Source organism: Centrocercus urophasianus, unplaced genomic scaffold (assembly GCF_019232065.1).
Source record: "Centrocercus urophasianus isolate 14NV4802_14NV808 unplaced genomic scaffold, USGS_Curo_1.0 seq_22, whole genome shotgun sequence".
NCBI classification, from domain to species: domain Eukaryota; kingdom Metazoa; phylum Chordata; class Aves; order Galliformes; family Phasianidae; genus Centrocercus; species Centrocercus urophasianus.
The window spans coordinates 11,144,930-11,172,216 of NW_024884778.1; the positions used below are offsets into that span (position 1 = coordinate 11,144,930).

A 27,287-nucleotide genomic window follows, 5' to 3' on the forward strand; every position below is an offset into this window, starting at 1 on the left:
CTATAAATAAGTGAAATTAAGGGGTGAATCTAAGTTTTAGAGGACAACTTGTGTACAGTGGCTGTGCAGTTAAGTTTGCATGTGCAAATCAACTGTTTTCTGCCTAAATTATGTTTTGTAAATCTAAAGCTAAAATGACTGAGTTGAAGAACTTAGATGTATATGCAGTGTAAGCATGTGAGTTCGTGTATGGCTTTGAAAGCAACTCCTTTAGAATGCAAGTATGCTTTTTCTAGAAAGGAGGGCCAGATCTACCACAATGTTTAAAGATAAATAGCATATAAGTAATATTGTTGTCCTTCATGTGGTCTGCAAAAGTTAAAATGCAAGACAGATCTATTAATTGCTTTTTTTTCTTTCTTTCCACCTAACAGCTTTATGCTGGTAGGGGAACCCTTTTCTGGGAAGACCAAAGTTCTACACGTGCTGGCAGATACGCTGTCTCTTATGAAAGAACGTGGTTATGGTGAAGAAGAGAAAGTGGTCTTTAGAACTGTGAACCCCAAATCGATCACTATGGGTCAGCTTTTTGGGCAGTTTGATCTGATATCACATGAGGTAACGTATGGTTTAAAAACAGCATGTAGCAGTGGCCAGTTTATTTTTTTTTGTTCCTGTTTCAGTTTCTAGTTTATCTTCATGGATTTCATGGGACTTGTGTGACTGCACTGGTTTAACTATATTCTGACTTCAGGTTAACTCATGGTGTTATTGCTCAGCTCTTTTCACAGTCAGGAAAGGCACGTCACATTGCTCCTGCTTGTAGCTTTTGAGTCCTAATTCCAGACAGCATTTCTTCATCCCTTTCCTGTTCTCAAGTGCTTACTGTAAATAACTGAACTGCTTGGCTGACTTTAAGAAAAAATAAGCAAACATACCAGTATGGGTTCAAGGACTGGGAGCTAATGATCCCGTGTGGTTTTCCTACTTTGTAGTATTTCTAATGCTTTTTGTTTTTTCCTATTCCCGTATATATCAAGTCTCTTTGATTCTCAGTAGTAAACAGTTGAATTTATGGCTTTGTCATTTTAAATGCACATGAGAACAGAGTCGTAAGTGTTGTTTTAGCTAATACTTAGAGGGCTGATTTCAAACTAGTGTTTCAAATAAACGTAGCAGTAAGGTTGTATGAAATTGTATGGGTTTACACATGCAAAATAAGCAGTACCACACTGAGGGTCGTTGTTCTAATGTACTTCCATCCACGCTAGGTGGACATACTAAACTTAACTGGATTAGTTTCTCTGTCAATTCAACTGGTGTAATTAAGTCAGTACAAAAAACTATTTAGAAAAGCTTAAAACCTGATTTGTCTCCACGTGTAAAACTTTGGTTTGGAGAAGGAACAACATAAAAAAAGGAATGTGAAATAGTGAAACTTAGGGTGACTCTGGGAAAAAGCAGATGCAAAACAGAGCAGAAGCACATCTAAGTTCCTTTCCTTTGTTTCTTAAAAAAATACAGTTTTACAGGCAAAATACCACTGTTTAATTTCCATTTGCTGGCATGGTCCTTTGTGAAACTGCAAATCTGTGTTCTACTCTTTTCCAAGCAAGAGAAGAATAGTTAAAGAATAATGAAAAGGAAATGAAGGTGTCACATTTTTCTGTTCAATTAAAGCTGTCTTTGACAAATACTTACCGATGGGATCACTTACTGACTTTTTAAACTGAGATCTATGTGCCGTCGTCTTACTTCTCATTCCTACTCTCTCCCCCTCTAGTGGACAGATGGTATCGTTGCTAATACTTTCAGAGAATTTGCATTATCGGAGACTCCTGAGCGCAAGTGGGTTATCTTTGATGGCCCAATTGATACCCTGTGGATAGAAAGCATGAACACAGTTCTGGATGACAACAAAAAGGTATCAGTCAGTGCAAATAAATGCCTAAGTAAATTGATAAGACGTTTTGAAAATAATCTTCAAGGAATAAAAGCACAAAAGCACACAGCAATGCTTGGCATTTGAAAAGTGTAAGTGCAAGGTGGCTTTGGGAACAAACTGTAAGATTTGTGAAGTTGTTTCTTTTTGTTCCTTTTGGGTTTTTTTTGAATGATAGTCAACTTGTAACACATTTAGTGTGTAGTATCCCCTTAATATTTGTAACTTCTAACAAAATTAATAATTTTAAATCAATTTTAATAATTCAATTAAATCAATTTTTTAAAAAAGTGACATTCAATTACAATTACTGTGAAGGCCCTGTTTTCAAAACTTGTCTTTAATTATATGTTTTTGCAATCTCAACTGAAAAAAGAAAGCGTTTGCATTTTCACGATGAACTTCTGAAATCAAAGCTGTAACTGCACAGCACTTCTGAAAAAGTGTGTGTAAAAATTACAGACTACGTGTTATGTTTAGATTTTTCAAAATATTCAATTTGGACTGTTATTTTTCTAAGCAGGAAAAATGGCTCTCCAACTGGAATGCTTCGTTAGCAGCAACAATAGCAGCAAATCTTCTTTCTCCTTTCTGCTTGAGGCCTTTTCTTTATCCTGTCATATGCAGGATTAGTTACTGGTAATTAAGCTACTGGGAGGATAATGTGGAATACTATGATAGAAGTAAAGGATTTAGCTAAATCTAGTATGGCACTAATTACTGCTCCGAATGATTTAACACTGATGTGGTTGGCCTCTCCTTTGCATATACTTGGCTTTGCTGATTTTCATGTACAATTTCTAGTGAGGCAGGAAGAGTAATTAGCAAGTAATTATTTTTTTTTTTTTTTTAAATCTTTGTGATTTTCTTTTCTTAATCAAAGCTTTGTCTGATGAGTGGGGAAATCATTCAGATGTCTCCTCAGATGAGTCTGATTTTTGAAACAATGGACCTTTCCCAGGCATCAGTAAGTTTTTTATTTAATGGAAAGGTAAAACAAGGTTCAATATATTAAACTTATAATAGAATGAGTTTGCAATTCTTCCTTAGCCTGCTACGGTCAGTCGCTGTGGCATGATTTATTTGGAACCTTCACAACTGGGCTGGACACCACTTGTTACCTCTTGGTTGAATAAACTGCCTGAACCTCTTAACTTGAAGGAGCATCAGGATCTCCTACAAGGTCTTTTTGATTGGTTAATACCACCAGCATTACAGCTCCGTCAGAAAAAGTGCAAGGTATTTTTTGATTTGATTTTTGCTGCAACAGTTGTCTACTTAGATTCAGTTAAATTTGGGTAGGGAGAAGCTGTTCTCTCCTGATAGGAGCAATTATAGTGCATATGCAGCGGCCCCCTCTTGGTGTTAGGGAAGGGCAGCTCTTGTGTCTGGTCTGAAAAGTTAGAACAAGAATACTAGGTGTGACTTGCATTGTAAGCTGGTCACAGTTTTCACCCTGTTCTTTAAAAAAAAAAAAAAATCAGTTACTCAAATTACTGAGTGGAAAGTCTTTCCTATTTTATGTTTTTGGTGGTGATTAGATTTTATGTGTGTTCTGTGGCTTTTTTCTTTTAAAGATGTTGTGTCAAATAAGGAATACACGTTTTAAGCTTTAAGGAAACGTGTCTTTTTTTTTTTTTTTTTTTGCAAACTGCACTATAGCACATAGGCTTCTGCTTTTTGTTCATTGTTGTTTTTGTGTGTATTCCTTTTGCTTCCAGATGTATGACTATACATAGTCATTTAGTGGCAGTGAAAGTGCTTAGCAACCTCTGTGTTTTGACATTCCAAGTACAGATAAATGGTTTTTAGAATGAAAATCAGTGTAAACCTTGCTTTCAAATATTTATGTATTAGCTAATTATTTAATTACTTTAGAATTTTAACTCCAAGAGATAAGCTACTTTAACTCATGTAGCATAATGCCCTTTCTTTTGTGTCTCTCAGGAGCTGGTACCTACAAGCAATAGCAATGCTGTAGTAGCTCTTACACGGCTTTTTGAAATGTTGACTTGTCAAATGGCACAAGAGGATCCCACCAACAAAAATATCCGTGTGTGGATTATGGTTGGTTGCTTTTTCAAACCTGTTGTAGTACATATCTGCATATACTTGTCTTCAAAATTAATTTAACTAACAAAGCCAACTTAGTTTGGGATTAAGAGAAATGAGAAACAGCTTTGCTTCTTTGTTGTTCCCCTTCCCCCCAGCAAACTTCGGAGTTGCCAGGATGTGGTAGTGTAACAAATAATGAATACAATTAAATATTTTACTGTATTTCCAATTAGTTGGGATTTTACTGTGTTTCCAATTAACTGGCATAACTACTGTTTTTATTAGGTGAGCTTTCCAACTAACTGAGTAATTAGCTAAAGCAGAGGATCTGGTTTCCCTTATGGAACGTAATACTTAGACAGAAAGATGCATTACATGTGTCTGTGTCAGACTCATTGACTTGTGTGAGAAAACTTCCTTGGGAGGAGAGTTTTCTGTGAAAGATAGAAAGATAGGCTCTGTGTCTGACTGTTACGGCTCTTTGTAGGATTTGAAAACAAAACAAAAACAAACAAACAAACAAAAAAAACACAAACAAAAATACAAAATATAGATGTTTCTATTTAAAACTTAACTTGAAGATTCCTAGATCCTGGTCTGTAATTAGAAAATCCCTGAGATAAGTGTGGCTGATCTATTCTCAGAGTTTGACATGTGACAGAATGCTTCAGTCTGTGCGCTTTTTTTTTTTTCATGTGTTTCCTTGAATGAGGTTTTAGTTTGGCATTAATCAGATTTCTAGATCCCTCTCGACCAGGTTTTATTCTAGGGCAACCTGTAAATATTTTTTCTGAATTACCTGATAATCGGACTATAGAAAGCTCACATTATGTATCAGTTTTTCAGACTCTTTCTTGTTGTTTCGCCCTTGCAGGGTTCCTTTGCTTTTGCCACAGTCTGGTCCATTGGTGGCACTTGTGATAGTGACAGCAGAATCATTTTTGATACTTTCTTGAGGGAAACTTTGGCTGGGAAATCTGAAACAAATCCAGTACCAAAGGCCGTGGGAAAATGGGAGTGTCCCTTTGAAGAGAAGGGTTTGGTGTATGACTATGTGTATGAGGTATGACTTCTTGCTTCTACACCGATAGAAGAAAATTTGTACAGTCTGAGTGGAATGAAAACAGAGCTGGGTGGATATTTCAACTTCATAGAGTTTGTCGAATGTTATAAAGTATTAATGTTGAACCAAATCCCACAGTGCATACTTCATTTATTATTCTTTCTATAATACAAATGTTCTGACCAGTTTTTTAGAAAATACCAAGCTGTGCATACCAGTTATGATTCTTTTCTAACTAAAGCTAAGCTGATAGACTCAAGTTTGGTTTTCTACAAACCAAAAAACTTCCTAGAAGGGAAGAAGGATATTGAGCCTATAGGTGATTTACTACAGTTTTGTTTTGTATCCTTTGAAAATACTCGGAGAGCAAGTACTTGCTCTTCTGAAGTTAAGCTTATGTTCTTCTGTATGGTTGCTTGATTGGATTTTATTTTTGCTGTTGCTTTTTTGTTTTTGCATCTTTTTTCCAAGATGAAAGGCAGAGGACGTTGGGTTCATTGGAATGGGTTTATTAAAAATATTGATTACAGTGGTAAAAATGTGAAGATTCAAGATATCATAGTCCCAACTATGGATACAGTCCGGTATACCTATTTGATGGAGCTGTTTATTACCCATGGAAAGTAAGTTATTTCAATACAAATTTCTGAATTACTTGTCATAGGTAGAAACATCTCTTACTCTTTCCATTGATTTCATGTAAACTTGATTTGGCCTATTAAAAATAGGAAATTATTAGAAAGAATGCATTTTATTGTCTCAATTCTGGGTTTGATTTGTTTTTTTTTGTTTGTTTGTCTTTTTAAATGAAGTTCTCTTGTAATCTTGCTTTATTATGCTGATTTTGTGTTTTTCTGTTGATGCTGTTACAAGAGCCTGAGGAATTTTTGTTCCCTCTTTCTTCTTTGATACTGAAGTATATATTCTTCTTTTTTATTATCAATCATAAGTTAGAATCAGTTGTACTAGTCATATATAACCATATATATATGTGTGTGTGTGTGTATATACATTTGTATTTATCACGTAAGGGAACAAAAGATAATAAATTCTGGCATAATTTCAAGTGTGAAGGTTATATGAAGTTTAAATTGCTGAGGACTTACGGGAGCAGTCTAACCTCTGCGTGCGCATACATGCTCAAAACCAAAAGAGTGAGGGAATGAGGAAAGTCTCTTCCTCTTTGACCCCTTTGTCTTGTTATTGGGAGCAAACTAAAATTATGAGGAAGCTATATGGTTATGTATTTCAAAACATCACAGTGTCTTCTCTTTTGAAGACATTTTGTTTTTAGAGGTAGAAAAACTCAACATGCTTCTTGTAGTGGCAGTTAATTTGTAGTTCAGATTTCTGCAGACTATGCTTTCTTTTGTTTTCTTTTGTTCTTGATGAAGACCACTCCTTTTAGTGGGACCTACAGGTACTGGGAAATCTGTATATGTCAAGGATAAGTTGATGAACAACTTGGATGAGGAGCGCTACTTTCCCTTTTTCATTAATTTTTCAGCTCGAACCAGTGCCAACCAGACTCAGGTTAGTAGAACAGGCAATTTGTCTTTTAAAATTGTGACCTATATGAATATTTAATCTTCATTTTAAATATTCCTGTCTGCGTTTTAGAACATCATTATGGCCAGGCTGGACAAGAGGCGCAAAGGAGTCTTTGGTCCTCCAATGGGAAAAAAATGCATCATTTTTGTAGATGACATGAATATGCCTGCTTTGGAGAAGTATGGTGCACAACCCCCTATAGAACTTTTAAGACAGTTCTTTGACCACGGAATTTGGTAATTATTTGAAATAAAACGGAAATGTTCAAGTTGCTCAATATGGTGATATATTATTTGCTTGAATTTTATTTTAAAATACTTCTTAAAAAGCTTTGTAGATTTTATGATAGCTTTGGTTTATATGGAAAACATTAAAGTTTGGTATCTGTTTCAGAAGTTTGTGTCAGGTTTCATTAAGTCTTGTTGAACAAGTAATCCTTCAGACCAGCATGGTTTGTTAAAATTAACCAAGGCATAATCAGTTACAAGGCTAGGGTTTTTCTTGTTGTTGTTTTTTATTAATGATGTTTTTATATATATCTGTATGTAATGCATGCAGAAAGGGTTTTGTAGCATAGATGCATGGCTAATATCTTTGTCTATCTGAATATTGCATTATAACTTTTTTTTTTTTAAGGTATGATTTAAAGGACACATCTAAAATTACCCTCATTGATATACAGTTGCTTGCTGCTATTGGGCCTCCAGGCGGTGGGAGGAATCCTGTTTCTCCTCGGTTTCTGCGACACTTCAATGTTTGCTCTATCAATTCTTTTAGTGATGAAACAATGCTCCGCATCTTCTCTACCGTAGTGACTTCTTACCTGCGGTCTCAGGAATTTCCTCCTGAGTTCCTCTCAATTGGAAATCAAATTGTCACTGCCACTTTAGAGGTAAGAGGCAAATGTCTTTATGGAAGTTTGCTTTGTCCAGTAAAATTCCTCTACAGCAATTGGTGAAACAGCGCTTTCAGATATTGTGTTTCTTTTTAACATACTGGTTCATATGTCTTGATAAAATTATCCAGTTTTCTGGCTGCAGTAATCCTCTTTTTCTAGGAAAGCTGTCTTTGAGCGTATTTTTTTTTTTTGTATGTCAGCGTGAGCTTCATGGTACCTGTTCACAGGTAGATCAGACTGCAATGTCTTTGGAGATCAGGCAGGCACAGGAAGTTTTCTCATGCAAAGGCAAAATGAAAACATCAGTTGCAATACTGAGAAAATTCCTTCTTTGAAAGACTAAGATAGAAGAAATCACCTCTCCACTCTCTTTCTTCTCCCAGTTCTTATGCTAATTACAGACACATCACAGCAGAATTAGGAAGCTAATGTGGACATGCAGCTTTATAGAATCTGTCTCTAGTATGACAGAAGACATCACAAAAACTTGTGAAACTGAAGTCCTCTGACACAATTGTATGCAATTTCTAAGTGTTTTGTGAAATTTCTTGTTGCAGATTTTTGCAAATATCATATTTGCAATGTACCACACATGCAAGAAAAGGAATGGCAATTTGTGACATTTTTGCAAAGAAGCTTTGAGCTACAGGCATAACATCAAAATGTACCTTTGATGGCATTTTGCATATCAGAGATCAGTAGCAAGGGTTAGCCTAACATAAGTATTCATCATTGAAGAGATGCATTTAGGATGCTCATATTTGACCACTGAGGAATTCTGAAGAAAATTCAGTAATCTCCATAAATTAAAATGGCTGAACTTGCACAGGAGACATGAGTTGGGGATTATTAGCAGGTGGCTTTTTCTTCTGCTGCAGAACTGAGCCACTTGTCACACTTTTTCAGTACTGCCTCTACCCAAGTATGTATTCAAGTCTGAATCCACCTCATTCTAAGGAGTTGCAGAGTTGGTATTTAAGAATCTATGTCAGATGAATATATTAACATGTGAATGATGAAGCTGACTAACTGCTGCCACTAGAAATCTCTTCACAGGTTCTGTTTGTTCTTATAAAAAAGGAAGGGATTTGCAAAAAACTTCTACTTCTTTAAGAAGAAAATGGTAGCAGCTCAATACAGCTACTATATGCTGCAGTTTGAATGCATTCAACTACATATGCTATTTAAAATATTCACTTAAGCAACTTAGACTGATTTTAGAGCATTGTCTTTTAATGCTGTTGTGCAGCTTTTTCTCATCAGACTGCATCAAAATGTGTTTATACTGTCAGACTCTTATATATGTGTCTGCTAGATAGAGAATCTATTTCAGCATGATTTTGCATCCCAGTAAGCAATAATTCTGGCTCCTAGGTTTAAAGTATAGTGGAAGAATTGAGCTTTGGATGCAGGACAACAGGCAAAACAAATGTGTGCTCAGTAGTGTGGATATAGTAAGACTGTAAAACTTGGTTCGGGAACAGCGCTCTGCTGATGTTCCATGTAATGACTAATGACAGTATTTCCATCATACAGTAAGTTAGTGACAGCTGATGTGAATTACAGTATATAACATATTAAGAGGAGTGTCTTGTGTCTCTTACTGTTCCTTCAGCATTCTTATGGAATTTTAAATTTTTTGAATAATTTCTAGGTATACAAACAAACTCAAACTGAAAACTAGGAAAATAGCATTGTGTATCATTCATTCCTTCACTTGAAGTCAGGACGTCTGAATAGTATTCCTGGTCCTATAATAGATTTATTTGCACAAGTTCCAATTACTTACACCACTTGCAAATTTTGACTAATAGTATATGTATGTGAGAAGAATCTGATATACTCACAAGACTCTGAGATCTTCAGACATTATTAGCATTTCTTAAAGTTGTGAGCTGTTTTCCTTGGAAAAATGTAATTTTGGAAGATCTTTTAAAAGATATAATAATATAGCCAAATTGTTGATTGTGTGTTTATTGTCTTTAGATGTATAAGAAAGCCATCAAAAATCTCCTGCCCACACCAGCCAAGTCTCATTATACGTTCAACCTGCGTGACTTCTCACGTGTTATCCATGGCTGCTTGCTCATTAAGAGGAGTTCAGTTGAAAGCAAACAGACAATGATTCGTCTGTTTGTACATGAGGTATTTCGTGTCTTCTATGACCGTCTAGTGGAAGACAGTGACAGAGCATGGTTGTTCAATGAAATGAAAGATATTGTGAAAGAGCATTTCAAAGAAGCATTTGATTCAGTTTTTGCACATCTGAGTCAAGGAAACACACCTGTGAGTATCTCATTAATCTGCTGCAAAATCATTGCTTTGTTATAAACTTGGGACTGGAAAGTTTCTCAATTGCAAGTGAAATTTAGTTTAAATATGCTTGAAAATTGGAATTGAGTTTGGAAATGAATTCTTCAGGAAAAAAAAAAGAGTTAAAATGTTTGAGAGAGTTTGACTGTTGTATGTAAACTTTTTTCAGAATCGTATTTCATTTAAAATGTGGGTGAGCTTGGTTTTCCCTTAAACAATTTGTGTATCAGAAATTCCAGTAAAAATTGTATACAACTTGTTTTGAGCTTATCCCAAAAAAGCTGAAGTATTTATGTATTAGGAGAATTCTTCTACCAAGTGTAGTCTTTTATTCAGAGCTAAGAAATAAAGCATCTAATTAATTGGTAAGTAAGCAGAACAACTTTTAAAAAAATAATAATAAATCTGTGACATATTTTCTTGGAGATGTAGTAGCACATACTGAATCATTGGGCAATGGCAGATTACAGGAAAACAACAACACATGAGTTGTAAACAATCCCTACCACAGATGTAGCTGGGATATGCACATGGTGCGGTACCTACAAGTAGAAATGTTATGACTAGACTTACAGAGCTTACTGGGTAAAGAGACATTCCCTTTTTAAATCTAGCCTGTGACTAATTACTGTGGTAGACTGCTTTCTTTAATTGCAGTGACGACTGTGTAGGAAAATAAATAAATAAATGTATGTATATATATATATATATAAAAATAGAGCATTTTGAAGGGGTCTTTAATGAGTTAAAATATTGGAATGCCTGCTTTGCTGCCTTGAGTATTTGTCTAGACACTCTTTTTTTCCAGCTGATAAATATTGACATTAAACATGAGCTTATAATCTGTCGTGTATTCACCGTAGGTAACAGAAGAGAACATGAGAAGTTTGTTTTTTGGTGACTATGTTAATTCAGAATTTGAGGAAGATGAAAGACTTTATGTTGAAATTCCAAGTATTCAGCTGTTTGGTGATGTTGTGGAGCAGTGTCTGGATGAATATAATCAAATCCACAAAACGAGAATGAACCTTGTGGTTTTCAGGTGCCTACCATACGTATTATAGTTCAAAGAGCTCTATGCAGTAGTTGATCATTCACTTTATCCAATTTTGCAGGCTTGTTTTTTATGTGTATATCATCCCCTTCACATGTCCACACAAGTGTTCCTGGTGGTGTACTTTTTTGGATGGAAACGAACCATTTTCTTTCTCTTAGCCATTTGCTTCTTTATATCAGAATGTAAATAATAAGTTTTTCTCCAGAGGGCCTCCTTGAGTGTATTCTTCAGTTGATACAGAAGCAACAAATGTTTGGTTCTGGACTTCTGCTGAGCCTCTGTTACCAGTGAAGATGGATGGCAGTTCACCCACTCGTGCTTTCATTGGACTTTCATTCAATGAAAGACAAAAGTTCTAGGGTTGAGGTACAAAGTGAGATAGAGCAGACAGGCTGTGACAGCGCTGTTATTATGCAGCACAAACGCTTTCCACTTGAGGCATGTGCACAGCTGGGTGCTGGGCTCACCTCGTGGCACTTTAGGCTCTGCAGGCTGCTGTGATTTCCTTAGCTTACGATCAGGCTGAGCTACAACTGAGACAGATTAGGAGGACGGAACTCCATCCTCCTCCTATTTCTAGAGTTTACTGCCTCTTTGGCACTGTAATAGATGATTTGTGAAGACGATTACAGTTAGTGTATGTAATTTAGGTCATTTTGACAAACTTGTTTATACAAATGTACTGGTAGTGTGAAGGGCTGGCAGCCTGAGGAAAGGCCTCTTCCTGAGTGTAGAAGCGATATCCATGTTATGTCTTAGAGGGGCAGCCACGAGAGCGTGTTTGACTGTGACCTTAAAGGCCATTTTCATGGATAGCATCCTGATTTGACTCTGGAGTATTTTGGTTGTTTAGACAAATAACAGAGTTTGTCTGTTTTGAAAGACTTCAACCTGTTTAAATTTTATTACACTTCAACTTAAGTGCCCTGTGCCTTGTGCAAAGTCTCCGATAGATTTTGCTGCATAATTCCAAAATAAGTTATGCTTATGTTTTCACAGTAGATAGGACTCTTAGTAATGTGCAGCTCCTGCTTTCTGAATATGCTGTTCCCTTCTCTACTTCACATAACAGACATTTTTATTTTACTGTTCTGTGGTGCATGCTACTACCTTTCTGCCAAATTTAATTTGGAGATGGTAATTCTATATATGTTTAACAGATTCACTGGTGCACAAGTGTATGTGTGTTTCTATCATTTTGGTAATTAATATGTCTCAAATTTAGGTATGTGTTGGAACATTTGTCTCGTATAAGCCGTATTCTGAAGCAGTCAGGAGGTAATGCTTTGTTGATTGGCATGGGAGGAAGTGGACGTCAGTCTTTGACTCGTCTAGCAGCATTCATGGCAAAAATGTGCGTTTTTCAACCAGAGATTTCCAAAACCTATGGCACAAATGAATGGAGAGAAGATCTGAAAGTTAGTATTTTAATAACCTCTTTGCATCTTGATTTAATTTTGATGAAGAATGTTTTGGAGTTTACAATAATTTTAACTGTCATGTGTTTTCAGAACCTCCTGAAGAATGCAGGTGTAAAGGGCCTGAAAACTGTGTTTGTAATCACAGATGCCCAAATTAAAGAAGAAAGTTTTTTAGAAGACATTGATAGTCTCCTCAACACTGGGGAGGTACCCAATCTTTTTGCAGCAGATGAAAAGCAAGAGATCATTGAGGTATCTTTTAATTCTCTTAAATGTCCTCTCCATTTTGTCAGTTCAGTGTGAAGTATGCCTTAAATCAAAATGGCTTCTGGACACATGCACTTAAACTTGAAGTTTTTTGAGTCTTTTAGCAGAATCAGCCAGTTATTAGTGAACTGGAGTAGCTTATGCCTACTGCAGGCTTTAATTCTGAACCTCACACTGCGTACAGAGGCATTAAGTTGTGCATATAGGAAACTTTGTTTATTCACAGATATGCTGAGGCCGTAGTTAGTGTTCACATTATACTGTGCAGGAGAAGAATGTAGACATTTGCTTTTGTGGGAGTAGCTTTTCCATAACGAGAGTAGTAATTTGCCTCATCTGTTCGTATGTCCTAAATGTCTTTGAGTGATGAAAGATTGATTGTAAGTAAGCTTGTTTTTATGTATTTATCAGTGGAAGACTTTGGCTCATCATTTCATGAGGGAGCAGATTTTAAATTTTGATTTTCCAAATACGTCTGAACCATCTGTCTCAATCAAATATGTCTTATTCTTCTGGAACTCACGTTGTATTTTTAATTTTTGTTCTCAGTTGTTCAAAACGGCAAGTGATCCTTTCTAGAATGATTTGTCAGGGTCACAGACAAATAATGTACTATTTACTCATATTTACATATTCTTAAATATTAATATTCGCTCATTTACTTATTCTTAACTAGTCGTTCTGTTTGTGTTGTTTATTTTACTTTTCATTTATTAATAAAAGATTTTTGTTTAGTGGTGATGCTGTGAATAACAATATTGTTAAATACAGAAATACTTAATGAGTAATTATATGTACAAAGTATATTTGTGTATATTATTCTCAAGGGTATTCGTGCAGTAGCTCAAGCTGGAAGTAAGCATGAAGAACTCAGTCCCTTGGCCTTATTTGCATTTTTTGTGAACTGCTGCAAAGAAAATCTCCATATTGTAGTAGCATTCAGCCCAATTGGAGATGCTTTCCGCAATCGTCTGAGACAGTTTCCCTCACTTATCAACTGCTGTACTATTGATTGGTTCCAGGTATGTAAAAGTATTTGTTTTTTTCCCCAACAAACGATATCTGTTTTTTAATAATCTCTATATTTGCATGATATATTTCCTTTTGTATTCAGTATAGTATTACTCTGTTTTTTCAAAATTTTGAAATAGCATGGACATTTTTGGCCATATTTTGGAAGCTCTTCAATATAAAATCTTGGCATTTCTTCAGCAAGTCAAATTCAGACTTTGTTGCTACAGATTCTATGTTTCCAAGTGGTGATTAATCTCAGCATGGTGGTAGTAATTTGTCATTTGATTGCAGAAGGTGTATATTTTGAAGGGCTAGATTGTAAAATAGTCGTAATTACTCTGGTCTGCTAAAAAGCATCATGGCAGTGACTAGCAAATACGTGTTCTGTTGGAAGGTTATAAGAATAGAAGTTAGAAAACTATTGTAACTAATAAACCTTGATGTAAAAGCAATGTTATTCTCAATTTGAATACAGTTAGCTTTATGGGTTGGCCTGGTGCTGAAGTCAATTAATTTATCTGCCAGAGGATGACAGATGCAAAAATCTTTGGGTAAAATGGTAATATACAGTTTTAACTAGGACATCATCCAGGCTTCATTAGGACAAACTGTGTGGGCAGTGACCTTGTAGCCTGATGCATTTCTTATGTCAGTTCATTGCTCTTGAGACGTAGCTGCGACTAGTGTGTCTCATGCTGGTGTATCAAATAAAGAAGAAATCTTTTTTAAACTTTGAAGACTGCTAGCAGCTAAGTCTTACATGTTCTTCTCTCCTCATTTCTCTCTCAGCCATGGCCTGAAGATGCCCTTGAGCGTGTGGCTAATAAGTTCTTAGAAACACTGCAACTCACGGACAGCGAGCATCAGGAGGTTGTGGCCATCTGTAAATACTTTCATACTTCTGTTTTGTCACTTTCTTCAAGGTCAGTCTGTTTCTTCTAAAACCAACATGTTAATTTTTAAAAATATTAAAAGGCACAAGATTATGCTGTTGAAAAGAGTAAAGTGAACAACAGAACTCAAAATTGTTTTACTAAGAATAAGAAACAGCCAGCTATTAGGTGGCTGAGTTTCACTGCTACTCGTTTCTGTCTTACAAATTAATGTATAAGCTGTCCAGCTAAAAAATATTGTATACAAATGTAAAAACTGTTTAATCCTCTTATTTGTCAAACACACATCTTTTCTACCAATAGTTAAGGTGAAAATAAAAATAAAAAGATTAAAAGTGTTCTTTTCTTGTAATAGGTTCTTTCGAAGTCTGAAACGCCGTAACTACGTTACTCCTACTTCTTATCTTGAACTTATTGCTGCCTTTCGGAAACTTCTGACTCAGAAACAAGACTCTGTAATGAAAGCCAAGAGGAAATATGTGAATGGCCTAGATCAACTAGCTTTTGCTGAATCACAGGTGAGATGGGCAGAATTGGAACTGAAAATACAGAATGGTTGGTAGAAAAAGGTCTTGTTAGAGATAAGTCAAAAACCTTCCTTCAGATCTTTAAATATACTGGCTTAGAAATAGATTGAAAGTCTTAAAATAAAGAGCAGCCTTAATGTTCTAGGTTTAAATCTAGTTAAAATTAAAAAATGATTCGCGTTCTTGTTTGTGTCCTTGTGAACAAAGTATGTTTCTAGTTTAAAAAAGAAAACAATTATTCTAATGATGCACAATCCTGTATTTCTGCAAAGAGAGAAGTGATATATACAGTTTTGTTTTGCATTTCTTTTCTATTACACCGAATAACTTGCATGATTTAATTCCAAGCAAGTTGTTTGAAAATTCTGCACAATCAGTAAGATACTGACATTGAAAGATACTGATATAATAAATTTCTTCTGTTTCTGTGTTTCTACAGATGTAGCTGTCCAAAGGCCTCTAAGCATAGCAGTATATGGTCGTAGCTTCCCTTTCCTAAATAGTTGGCTATAAGTGAATGCAACTCTTAAAATTAGAGATTATACACATGAGATAAAAACAACAATACAAAACAACAGCACAGTAATACTCTGAAGTATTGTGTTTTGAAAATGTTATTTCCTTATATTAATAGTCATAACATAAAAACTGTATCTTATATAAATTGTTGGAAATTATGCCTTGAAATTCAGAATCCTGCCTGATTCTTTTGCATGTGTTTAGGTTGGTGAGATGAAGCTAGAACTAGTTCAGTTGCAGCCCAAATTGGAAGAGGCTAAAGTGGATAATGCAAATATGATGAAGGTAGTTCTATATAACATTGTCTTTTTATTGTAAGAATATGCATATGCATCAGTGGCCAGTAAGAAAACTAGATGCCTCTTGAGAAGAACTAAAGAGAGAGTACTTGGATGAAGAGTTGACTAGTAGCTGAAATAGAATAAATTTCTGTAGTCAGTGTTACAGTATTACAGACCAAAGCTATAAAAACTAACCAAAAAACCGTGGTTTTGAATTACAAACTAATGCACAAACTTTTTTTGTTTCCTGAACATCAAATGTACTTTAGCTTTTATTGACAGCAGTCTGATTCTATGCAGTGTACTTACTGTTAAAGTTCTAGAACAATGCTGCATTATACTAAGAAACAAACATAAATTGAAAATATATGAAAATACTGAAATACTGAAAAACAGAGAATATCAAAGTATTCAATAACTACTGTACTAGGTAATCTCAGTTTGTGTCATCATTCACTGTTCAATAGGAGGTTCACCCCATGTCTTTTTCTTTAGACTATAGAAATTGAATCTGCAGAAGTGGAACAGAAAAGAAAAGTTGTAAAAGTAGATGAAGAAATTGCAACGAAAAAGGCTGAAGAAGCTCAGGCTTTGAAAAATGAATGTGAGAGTGATCTGGCAGAAGCAATCCCAGCCCTGGAGGCTGCACTTGAAGCTCTTGACACTTTAAAGGCAAGTTAACATAGACTTCAGCATTTGGAAGTTATTTATTATAATGAAGCTATTATATTTGTTTGGGAAGGAATACACTGACATACAAGGATTTGAAATGTACTGCATTTCCTAGGCTTTGGCAAAGGAATTACATTATCTGCAACAGCCATATTTGAGTAGATTTCTATTTCACGTACTCATAATACAAAGTGGGAGATTGGACATTTATAAATTTATTTTTTTCATTTGCAAGAAAGTGCACCTGGAATGTAGGTTCCCAAAACCTGAAGTTACCAGCAGTATTATCAGCTGGATTTTCTCTTTCAGCTCAGTTATTATTGACCAGTAATGTGTAAGATGGCATATGCATACGGCTAGAAATTATTTGGGTCTTTAAGTAAATATTTTCTGCTTATCATGACTTAAACATGATCTGAAAGCAGTATTTTTTTGGAAGGTCATGGAGGAATTACTTTGTAGGATTTGTAAAGTATGTGAGATGCTTAAGGTGACATTAATGAAAGTGTATTAAAAATTTTCTAACCTGGACTTTGAAAAATACAATTTAACTGTTACTTTACAGTTGCTGGCATTTATTTCATTTTTACTACAGCTGTGTGGGATAAATTCATGGATATTTTTTACTTGTCTTGCTAATGCTGTATAATCCCTTCTAAAAGTTCTCTATAATTATATTATTTGACAATGATGTTACAATTTTCTTTTTTTTTTTTTTTCTATTAGGTCATTTATCTTAGTGGTAAGAATCACAATAAGTATCATATTTTTTTAAATTGTGTTTGTTATTTTAGCCTTCTGATATATCGATTGTTAAATCAATGAAGAATCCCCCATCTGGTGTCAAACTTGTCATGGCTGCTGTCTGTGTCATGAAAGACATAAAACCTGAAAAGATTCCAAATCCTTCAGGGACTGGAGGCAAGGTAATGTGACAGATGAGTTTTGAGTAAAACCATAATTGATGTTCTTCACAACACCGAGCACTTTCTCAATAAGTAAGGTAACCTGAAGACCAGTAGTTAAATATTGACTACATACATTGTTTCGTTGAAAACTGCACCTCAGACATTTCCGGTGACTAATGCACACAATTTGGAGTTCTGGACCCTGCAAAGAGAACTCATTTAATTTGCTTGACACATAAAAAATAAATAATTCCTCCCTAGTCACTGGTTGGTTTTAAATATGGTTTGAAGGGAAATATTTGACCTGATAGACTTTTTCCCTTTTTCATTGCTGTGTCATTGAGATACATTATCGTCAGTTTTAAATGTGTATGAGTTAATTTGAAGAGGTTTATAAATTTTGTTTTTGTGTTTGTTTAAAAATTTATAGTTATTTCCTACTGTGTTTCGTAGATTTTAGACTACTGGGGTCCAAGCAAGAAACTCCTTGGTGACATGAATTTCTTAAAGGATTTGAAAGAGTATGACAAGGACAATATTCCAGTAAGGCTTTTGTCTTGTTTTTCAGTAGTTAGAATGCAGATATCTCCTTCTGGGAGAAAAAAAATAAAAAAATAAAAAAATTAGAAAATATTACATAAGAGGCCACATTTGCCTCAGGTTTGTCAACTAAGCATGAGACATGACCAGGATCCATTTAAGATTATGGGATATCGCCATGAGATGAATGTGGTCATAGCAAATGAGTGAGACTTCTTTTGGTTGTCCCTTGTAGGTGGGGACAAAAGTGTTTTAAATCCCCTTTAGGATTTTCTAAGGCTTCTGTATTGCTGGTTTTCTACTTGAATTAAATATGCCTCTATGTGCAAATGTTTCTATTTTCACAATTTGTAAGTATTATCTCAAGAAAAACTGAAAGTAAAGACTGTCGAAGTAAATACGGTCTTACCCACTAACCTGTGCCCAAAAATGGCCAGAAGCAGCTGCCTTGGAAAGAATAGGAATATTGTGTATGATATTTTCTGCAGATGTTATTCTCACGCACTTCAGAGAAGGGATATCCTTAGTTAGGTATAGTTTTTGTGTGTTTAGTAACTTTTTGATCATTTTTTCATGAATTCTCTTGTTCCTTTTAAGACTATATAAATTCTTGTTGCCACCATTTCTTTTCAGAGAGCACTCCAGAAATCTCTTTTAAGTGGTGTGAGAGCTAGCTCCTTTTGTTGATAAAACATGATCCTCTTAGCCTCATTAGAAGTACATTGCTTCGGGTTTAGTTTTTGCTTGTTTTGGGGGAGGCGGTGAACGTTTGCTCTATGTCCAACCTTTCCATGCCTTTTTTGTGTTAGTTTTTCTAAGTCAGTTACTCCAGCATTGCAAATATTTTCACTTTAAATAACTGTCCACACTGACTCTCTTCATAATGTTTTTTTTCTAATTGTGTTATTTTTGACCGAATGCAGGCTGAAAAAATGGCGATATTTTCTAAGTATAATGGAAAATACACAATAAACCCAGAAGATACAAAACTTTAAAATCTGACCTGCTGCCCCAAAGAAAGAGGGCAAGATTCTTGCAGTTTGCCAAATTGAGTAGAAATTGAATATGCTTTGTCCTTCATAAAACTTGTTCCAAAAAGTAGGCACAAGCAATGTAGTTCATTCAGATCTTGCCATAAGTCAGTAGAAATATGTTTTTATGCTGAACCCCGACAGTTGTGTTGAGAAATGATAGTAAATAATGAAATCAGCAGGTTTTGCATCAAGGAACAATGTAATTTAAAGGCTTATGATTGTAATGCTTTTAGTACTTAGGTAACTACAGCATGGATGACATAGCAATTGTGCAATTATAAAGAATAAGGAAAGGATCAGGATGAGAAAGTGAAAGACCACAGAGAGTAACAGGAAAATCAACACAAACAAATGTGTTTTCTAGGATGTCACGGTGTTGACTAGATCAATCTATGTCCGTGACAGGGGCGGCAGGCCTCTGCCCTCCCCCCCACCCCAGTCCCACAAAAAATGGGAAGGAAGGAAGGGAGGAAAAGAGCAGCGGCAACAATCTATGGAGGAAAACTTATTTTACTAGAATATTGGAATACAAGATAACACAATATATACAAGTTAATTGAAATTGAGATTAATAAATCAGACAATATGAGAGAGAGAGTTCCCGGGACCGATTCAAACCTGAAAAGCTTGGAACGGCCAGGAAAGCACCCTCCAGCACCCACTGCCAGGCAGCAAGAGAGCGCCCCCCCCACCCGGAAGGGCCAGATCTCGTGACTTCTGTAACGTACAGGGATAGGTACTGCAATTAGGGCAGTGACACTTTAATGCCCCGTACACTACATGATGTTTTGATGTGGAATACTGAAATCCAAAAACAAAAAAAAACAAAAACAAAAACATAGAACCATGACATAGGACAATTCATGCTAAGTCGTTCTTGACTATATCAGAGTATGGAGAAGTGACAATCGGTGTAATTTGAAGTGGCAGCAGCTAACCTTTGCCATGTGAAAAAGTTAATGGCCTATAATGCACTTGTCATCCAGGCAGCTGTCATGCAGAAGATTCGGGCTGAATACCTGACTAATCCAGAGTTTGATCCGCCAAAAGTGGCGAAAGCTTCCTCAGCAGCAGAAGGTTTGTGTAAATGGATTATGGCAATGGAGGTGTATGACAGGGTTGCAAAGGTATGTTTTTGATCCTCCTCCCGTGGTGCTGTGAGAGCTTTCCCTTGATTGGTGTGTTCACCTTTAACATTGTTATTTAATAACAAATATGCAAAAATATGCCTTAAACACTTGTGTATTTTTTGTAATTGAGTAGGTGGTTGCACCCAAGAAAGATCGTTTAAGAGAGGCACAGCAGTCCTTAGCTGAGACGTTGGCACTCTTGAATCAGAAGAGAGATGAACTTGCAGCAGTTGAAAGTCGTTTGACTGCTTTGGAAAAAACTTTTAGTGAGAAAACGGAAGAAAAGGCTCGTTTAGAATTCCAGGTTGAGCTGTGTGCTAAAAAGCTTGAACGAGCAGAGAAGTTGATTGGAGGCCTTGGTGGAGAGAAGTCAAGGTCAGATTAAAGATGTTAAAGATATAATCTCTGTTGTAGAGACGGAATTAGAACTTCAGTTATCTGAGACTTGTCTATAATGTATGAATATGGGCAGCAACATTTGGGAGAGTTGTAGAGAAAGTCTAAAAATGAGATGAAACAGCAGCTTAACATATAAGACAACATATCAGTGTATGTACATAGAGAGAGAGAGAGAGAGATGTATACAATATAACAGCAACAAAAATGTTGGTTTGATCATCAGTGTCATAAATGTGGTGCCATGATAATTTGCAACTTCTGTTTCTTGTAGGTGGAATGATGCTGCAAATGATCTTCAAGACATGTATGATAATCTGACAGGAGACGTTCTGATATCAGCAGGAGTAATAGCTTATCTGGGAGCTTTTACTGCAGGATTTCGCCAGGAATGTACCAAAGATTGGAGCAGGATATGCAAGGTTAGAATGTTATCTTTGATCTTATGTGTTCGTGTTTTTCTTTCTGGCTATTGCAAAAAGCTTCATAATGTGGGCCAAAGCTTAAAATCACTTCTGGTTTATTTGTTACTAGCCTAATAAAACTCATTAAGATTAGTGAGATAAATTCTACTGGGCCAGTATTGTGCAAATTTGGACTTTATTAAATAGGTGAGTTTACTTCAGGTTTGATGTAAAGTACACAAAATTGAGAGCACATCATTGACTTTGTGAGGCTTGATTATTACTTCAGTATAATCTCAGAATTTTCTCTATTTTACCTTTGAATGGAAGAATTAACTTTAAAGTGCAGTTCTATGTAGTTTGACATGTATTTCAGCAGTAATTTCATTGTTGGCTTTGCTGACAGCTCCAACATATTTATACTAATGCTGTAATTTATAAATCAGCGACTTGTGAATCATGTCACTGATTTTTGACTTTTATATTGAACTGTAACAAATCAGAAATCTGCACTAAATCAATGGAAGATATGGTCATTAGATGATTTTCCACTTGCTCTGAGTTCTTCAAGGTGTTATGTTGAAATAACTTTATGTATTAAAGGAAATATGTTTAGAACATACAGAAAATTAGACATGACTGTCATAAAAATAGGGGAGAGACGGAGAGAGACAAAGAAAATACTCAGCAGGGAAACACTTCAATATTCAAAATGTGATTTCAGATTTTTCAGAGTTCTGTTATACTTGATCCTCACTCAGGTTGCTAGAAGGAGATGCACTCTCAGTTTGAGTCAGTGTCCTTTAATAACAGATGTAATAAAACACGGAATAAAGGTTCATGGGTTTTTGCAAATTTTTTTCTTTCTTTTTTTTTTTTTTCCCCTACAGGAGAGAAATATCCGTTGTTCTGAGAATTTCTCTTTGAGTAATACTCTGGGTGACCCAATAAAAATAAGATCCTGGAATATTGCTGGTTTACCAACTGATGTATTTTCTGTAGACAATGGGGTCATTGTTGAGAATTCAAGACGTTGGTGAGTGACAAAGTTTCAATTTTCCAATCCAAACTAGATTTCACTTAAACAAAACTAAATGTCTAGAGACAATGTAGCTTCTGTGGATACAGGGTATCAGAAAGCACATCTGGACATCTTATATTCCAGTCCTGTGAAATGTAAGAAATTTAAGAAGTTTAAGACTAGATGGATATGTGTATGTAGTTACTAGAAGCTTTTAAAATGTGAATTGTTCTTGGAAACAATTTTTGGTTGTTTTTCTTCTGTTTTGTACCTGGATGTCCTATTACTGGCATTTGTGATAATCGGTTTTATGTGGCAAAGAAATACTCATGCTTTAAAGGTTTATGATCTGTGTTATGTAAATTTCAGGGCCCAGATACTGCTGTCCATTCAGGTTCTGCCAATTATGAAGTTGTCAGATTTTATATTTTTATCATTTAAAGATATTACTGTGTATCTCACATGTCTATACAAAAGATTGTTTCAAGACCTTTAAGAATTATTTTATTCCAACTGCAGTGTAATTGACATCATCTTTGAAATTAAATGATGTGGAAGCTAGACTTCGCTGTCTGCAAATGTCTGCACTCTGCGGGAATACAAGATTATAAAACCTTCTAGTAATGTTCCTGTGATCTGTATTCCCTTAAGAGTCTTAATGTAGGGTCACGTTTTATTTAAATTACTGTGTATAAATCCATTTTTTGAGTCTTACTGAATTCTCTGAGTGGTGCAGTAAAAGTAGGTTGTGATGTTGCTCTTGCCTGACTTGTATGCAAGTACCTACATAAGGGTGAAATCAGCAAGAGCAAAGGGCTACAAATTTTGTTAACAAAATTAAAGCAGTCATCTTGCCCTGCTGCTCCTGCAGCTCCAGCCTTGTGCCAACTGACGTACTGACCTCTGAGATTCAAACTGTAACTAATTGTTGACTCTTTTGTAAAGTGCAAAGACAAGGAACTCAAAATTACTGCAGTTTATTTCTATGAAATGAATTTAAAAATAAACAATTCTGCTAATTCTAGCAGAAAGGCAGAACAAGATTTTGCAAGAGATTTGCAATCAGGTGTTTTATGAAAAAAATTGGGAACGTTTTTTGCAACTCTTGGAAGTATTTTGATGTTGCTTTTCAAGATGTGCTAAAGCCCTCATCCTTTTTTCAGTGGTGCTTTAATAGAACTGAATCAAAATTGTGTCACCTTTTCCTTGACAGCCTGACACAGACACATTTTAAGGTAGTTTATAATTTTACAAAACTTTTGCAAGAATTGAGAAAACTGCCTTGTATGTTTCAGGCCATTAATGATTGATCCTCAAGGTCAAGCAAATAAATGGATCAAAAATTTTGAGAAAGAAAACCACCTGAATGTTATTAAGATGAGTGACACAGATTATATAAGAACCCTGGAGAACTGCATTCAATTTGGAAATCCTCTTCTGCTGGAAAATGTTGGAGAAGAATTAGACCCATCACTTGAACCTCTTCTGCTTAAGCAGACTTTTAAACAAGGTACATAAATATAAATTTTGAACTCTGAAGTGAATTACATTACTGTTATTTTACAGTCTGTAATGTTGTCGTGTACTTTTCTTCTTTCTTTCTGGTTTAGCACTGCCTGCACATTTTTCCTGTGCTTCTCTGAAACTCACTGAGTAGCTCTGAATTTGATTTTGACCAATATGTTCTCCTGTCTTTACATGGTTTTCTAGTTTTCCAATTTACACAAAAATGAAGAAGACTAGAGCTCAGAAATGTTTTTTTTGGGAACTTATTTATTTCAGAGAGATAATTGATAGAAAGGGCAGTCAGATTATTTGAGAGTAATTCCATTGTTCTCAGCAAAATCTGGTATAGGGTTGTGCACACTAAGAGTACAGTAGAAATTGAACTGACTCAGTTTCGTCTATGAAGATAAAAAATAACTTCCATGAAGTCTCTGAAAACTTCAAAGATGTCATATTTGTTTTTTTTTTTTAAATAATTTGTTTTTCAGAAAATCTGTCATAGGCAAGAAATTTGCTTGTTTTTAATCACAAAAGTAATGGCTGTTTGCTGTAAGCAATTGACATGAAGGATTTCTCAGTGTTTCTCATCTTAACTTTAGGAGGCATGGATTGTATCAGGCTTGGTGAGACAATTATTGAGTATTCCAGTGACTTCAAGTTTTTTATTACCACGAAACTGAGAAATCCACATTATATGCCTGAACTCGCTACGAAAGTTTCTTTACTCAATTTTATGATAACACCAGAGGGACTTGAAGACCAATTGCTAGGTATTGTTGTAGCAAAAGAGAGGTATGTGTCTCTAAATGCAAATAGTCATTTCAAGTATTCAGTAGCATAATTCCAAAGAAAAGCAAGGTAAATTTATTGCCAAGCAAAAGGGATGTTGCATGTTGTAAGTGTTGCTCCATGTCCGTTTCCTAAGTAGTCCTATAGAAAGTTTGCTAGGACTTCTGGAAGGCAAACAGATAACGTCACATTTACTGTGGGATGTGTCAGCAGGATAATTAAAACTTTTACATTTAAATTAAAATCACTGCAGTTTTTTTTTCTTGTCAATTCACTCCTGAAATATTCCTTGAATTATTTAAGTAATATTCACATCGTTTTCTACGTTTAAGTTATTGCTGTCAATTCACAGTTTGACTGAGCTGCCAAACATAGATGAAGAATTAATCTTAACTTTGTATGAATTATGTAGAAAGCACCTCTGAAATTTATCACAGGTTATGTGTCAACCATCACTGAAATATGGAGTAGTAGTTCCTGCGTTGTACGGAGCTGTCTGTGCAAGTGGGCCAAATTCTATTTCCAAAAAATGTATTTCAAGGAGTAAATTTATTGCAGGTATCACTCACTGTTCTTTCAGACACCAGAATTAGGATAAAAGAAAACTTGGGTGTGATGACATTTGTGGAATGCTAAGATGCTGAAGCTCAGTCAGTCATTTCCAAATAACGAACTGAAATCATGCAAACAGTTCTGTACTCATTTATAAATACGTGCTCAACAGTAGAAACCCATCTGAACTCCAGAGAACATTCAGTAATATTTAGGATGGGGAACAGGGCCTTCGTTTTGTCTTCATGGGCTGCTTTTATAGTCAGCAGATGAAAAGCACTGACAGTTTTTGTTGTGTGTGTTTTTCTTTCTAAGACCAGAATTGGAAGAGGAAAGAAATGCTCTCATCCTCCAGTCTGCAGCCAATAAAAAAAGTCTAAAAGAAATTGAGAAGAAAATTCTAGAAACCCTACAGTCATCTGAAGGGAATATTCTGGAAGATGAGACAGCAATCACAGTCTTGGATTCTGCTAAAATAATGGCTAATGAAATCACAAAAAAGCAGCAGGTAAAGAATGTTAATGTTATTTCCTTAAAAATATGTAGAGCTGAAATATAAGATTTGCATCTAGCAGAAGAACTGTGAGTTAGATACAAAGCATGTGGGAAAAATTCTGTGCTTTTGAAATGTGAAGAGCAGTAAAATTTGGACCATCCAAGAACCTCCAGCAATGGTTTATTCAGTCTCCAATAAAAAGTAGCAAATTCTGAAGTTAAGGTAAAATGTCAAGGTGAAGGAAGGTACTAATTTTAAGAACAGCAACAAAAAATGATATATTAATTAGTGTTTTGTATTAATAATTAATAATATCGAAACCTAGATTCTTTTGTTATCCTTAGTGCACAAAATATCATCTGATGTCCGTAAGTGCTGAATAATAAGCAAATACACATGCCTTTGAAATTTCTGTAGGCTTTGCAGAGGTCAGAATTTCTTTAAATGTTGTCCTTTCTACTTGTTAATGCCAATTAGAAGTAATCTCAGGATATGTCTAATGCGAACACTTGGAAAAACATTTTTGTATTCAAAGTTCTTTTGTGTAAAGCTGATTTGTAGAAGAGTAAGTAGAGCTTAAATATACAAACAGTCTGATTGCCCATATTTTTTAGTATTACAGAGATGAAAATTAATGTATTAGAGACTAAGTGATGCATCAAGGCTGATTTTTCTAGTTTGTCCTTAGTTTTGACTGTTGCATCCTGCCCTGTAGGTAAACAGATCAGGCAGTACTACATTGAAAGTTGAGCATTTGACTGGTGTAGTTTGCTAATTTTACTGTGGTTGTACATTTTGAAACATAAAAGTTATATTATAAACTGATATGTAAAAAGTATTTCAATAATGTTATGAAGTAGTAGGATTTTTGTTCTAAAGAAAATATGGAGAGCTTTTCTTTGAAATGCGCATCTTGAAACTGCTGTTGATGTTCAGATTGCAGAGAAAACAGAACTGAAAATAGCTCAGTCTCGAGAAGGCTACCGACCTATTGCAGAGCATTCCTCAGTGCTGTTCTTCAGCATTGCAGACTTGGCAAACATTGACCCCATGTACCAGTACTCCCTGAGCTGGTTTGTTAATCTCTTCATCAACTCTATTCATGATAGGTAAATACAGTATTTCTTGTGTAAAATGAAGTTTTCTTTCTCTTACGAACAACTTCCACTGTTTTTAAACCATTTACCTCTTGGCCCTCCTTGAATGTGGGATTTTGAAAGTAAATGTGATGTGTTAATAAAATAAATGCTCTTTTTAGTTACTGTTTGAGCAAATAATGAGCTGTAGGTGTGCACTGGAGAACTCCAGTATTTTTAAGAATGTTACTTTTTAGGAAAGTTGTTCACAATGAATGCTGCAAGGGTGCTGCCACCTAACTGAAACCTAACTGAACCTGAAACTTTCAAGAGAGCTGTAAAACATCATGGCTACTTGAAATTTGGGAAATCAGTGCCAAAGTCCCTTGTGGAGTGTGTGGGCACATTGCAACTCCTTCATGGCCTTAAGAACATTTAGATTTCTTCATTCATTTGCTTTAGTTATTAAATGTGAAGTCTCCATTTTCTTCATTGTTCTCTTTTTAGTAACAAATCAAAAATTTTGGAGAAGCGACTGCGATACCTGACTGACCACTTCACATACAGCTTGTACTGCAACGTGTGCCGCTCGCTGTTTGAAAAGGACAAGCTGCTCTTTTCCTTTTTGCTATGCTGTAATCTTCTCATGTAAGCTCATTTTTCTAACACCTTTCAATAGCAGAAATCAATTATTTTCTTTCTGTGGAAAGTATTGATAAGAGAACATTCCTGTGCATATTGATAACAGCCTTTGGAGTAATGCCATGAATGCTTTGGATCCTCAATACTCATAAGTGAAAGAAGTGAGTGGCTGTGGGGTGCATGTAGCCTTCTGTAGCCTTTGGGTATGTTAGGAAAACAATGATCCTGTGTTTATTTAAAGCAGTGGCTTTATCACTGCTACATCTTTTAATCATTTTGAAGAAATTGGATAATGCCACATAGCATCATTATTTCAAAAGCTGTTGCTATTATTTGAGGCCAAACTTAAAAACCAAAGAAATTAACGTGTCATTACTGCA

At 35.4% G+C, this 27,287-nt stretch overlaps 1 protein-coding gene across 1 annotated transcript in view; it reads left to right on the forward strand.

Annotated features, from left to right (window-relative positions):
- Positions 1 to 27,287, forward strand: part of DNAH12 (dynein axonemal heavy chain 12) — a 63,570-nt gene that overhangs the window by 25,125 nt on the left and 11,158 nt on the right. The window contains exons 31-60 of the mRNA XM_042823490.1: positions 375 to 558; positions 1,724 to 1,864; positions 2,766 to 2,849; positions 2,933 to 3,121; positions 3,830 to 3,949; positions 4,812 to 5,000; positions 5,472 to 5,623; positions 6,395 to 6,533; positions 6,621 to 6,787; positions 7,188 to 7,443; positions 9,436 to 9,735; positions 10,626 to 10,804; positions 12,045 to 12,237; positions 12,331 to 12,492; positions 13,335 to 13,529; positions 14,311 to 14,444; positions 14,770 to 14,932; positions 15,665 to 15,745; positions 16,237 to 16,413; positions 17,208 to 17,339; positions 17,775 to 17,864; positions 19,882 to 20,022; positions 20,159 to 20,400; positions 20,696 to 20,843; positions 21,716 to 21,861; positions 23,142 to 23,356; positions 23,952 to 24,144; positions 25,009 to 25,201; positions 26,126 to 26,298; positions 26,773 to 26,913. Of these exons, the coding sequence (XP_042679424.1) occupies positions 375 to 558; positions 1,724 to 1,864; positions 2,766 to 2,849; positions 2,933 to 3,121; positions 3,830 to 3,949; positions 4,812 to 5,000; positions 5,472 to 5,623; positions 6,395 to 6,533; positions 6,621 to 6,787; positions 7,188 to 7,443; positions 9,436 to 9,735; positions 10,626 to 10,804; positions 12,045 to 12,237; positions 12,331 to 12,492; positions 13,335 to 13,529; positions 14,311 to 14,444; positions 14,770 to 14,932; positions 15,665 to 15,745; positions 16,237 to 16,413; positions 17,208 to 17,339; positions 17,775 to 17,864; positions 19,882 to 20,022; positions 20,159 to 20,400; positions 20,696 to 20,843; positions 21,716 to 21,861; positions 23,142 to 23,356; positions 23,952 to 24,144; positions 25,009 to 25,201; positions 26,126 to 26,298; positions 26,773 to 26,913 (5,019 nt within the window). The remainder of the gene's footprint in view (positions 1 to 374; positions 559 to 1,723; positions 1,865 to 2,765; positions 2,850 to 2,932; positions 3,122 to 3,829; positions 3,950 to 4,811; positions 5,001 to 5,471; positions 5,624 to 6,394; positions 6,534 to 6,620; positions 6,788 to 7,187; positions 7,444 to 9,435; positions 9,736 to 10,625; positions 10,805 to 12,044; positions 12,238 to 12,330; positions 12,493 to 13,334; positions 13,530 to 14,310; positions 14,445 to 14,769; positions 14,933 to 15,664; positions 15,746 to 16,236; positions 16,414 to 17,207; positions 17,340 to 17,774; positions 17,865 to 19,881; positions 20,023 to 20,158; positions 20,401 to 20,695; positions 20,844 to 21,715; positions 21,862 to 23,141; positions 23,357 to 23,951; positions 24,145 to 25,008; positions 25,202 to 26,125; positions 26,299 to 26,772; positions 26,914 to 27,287) is intronic.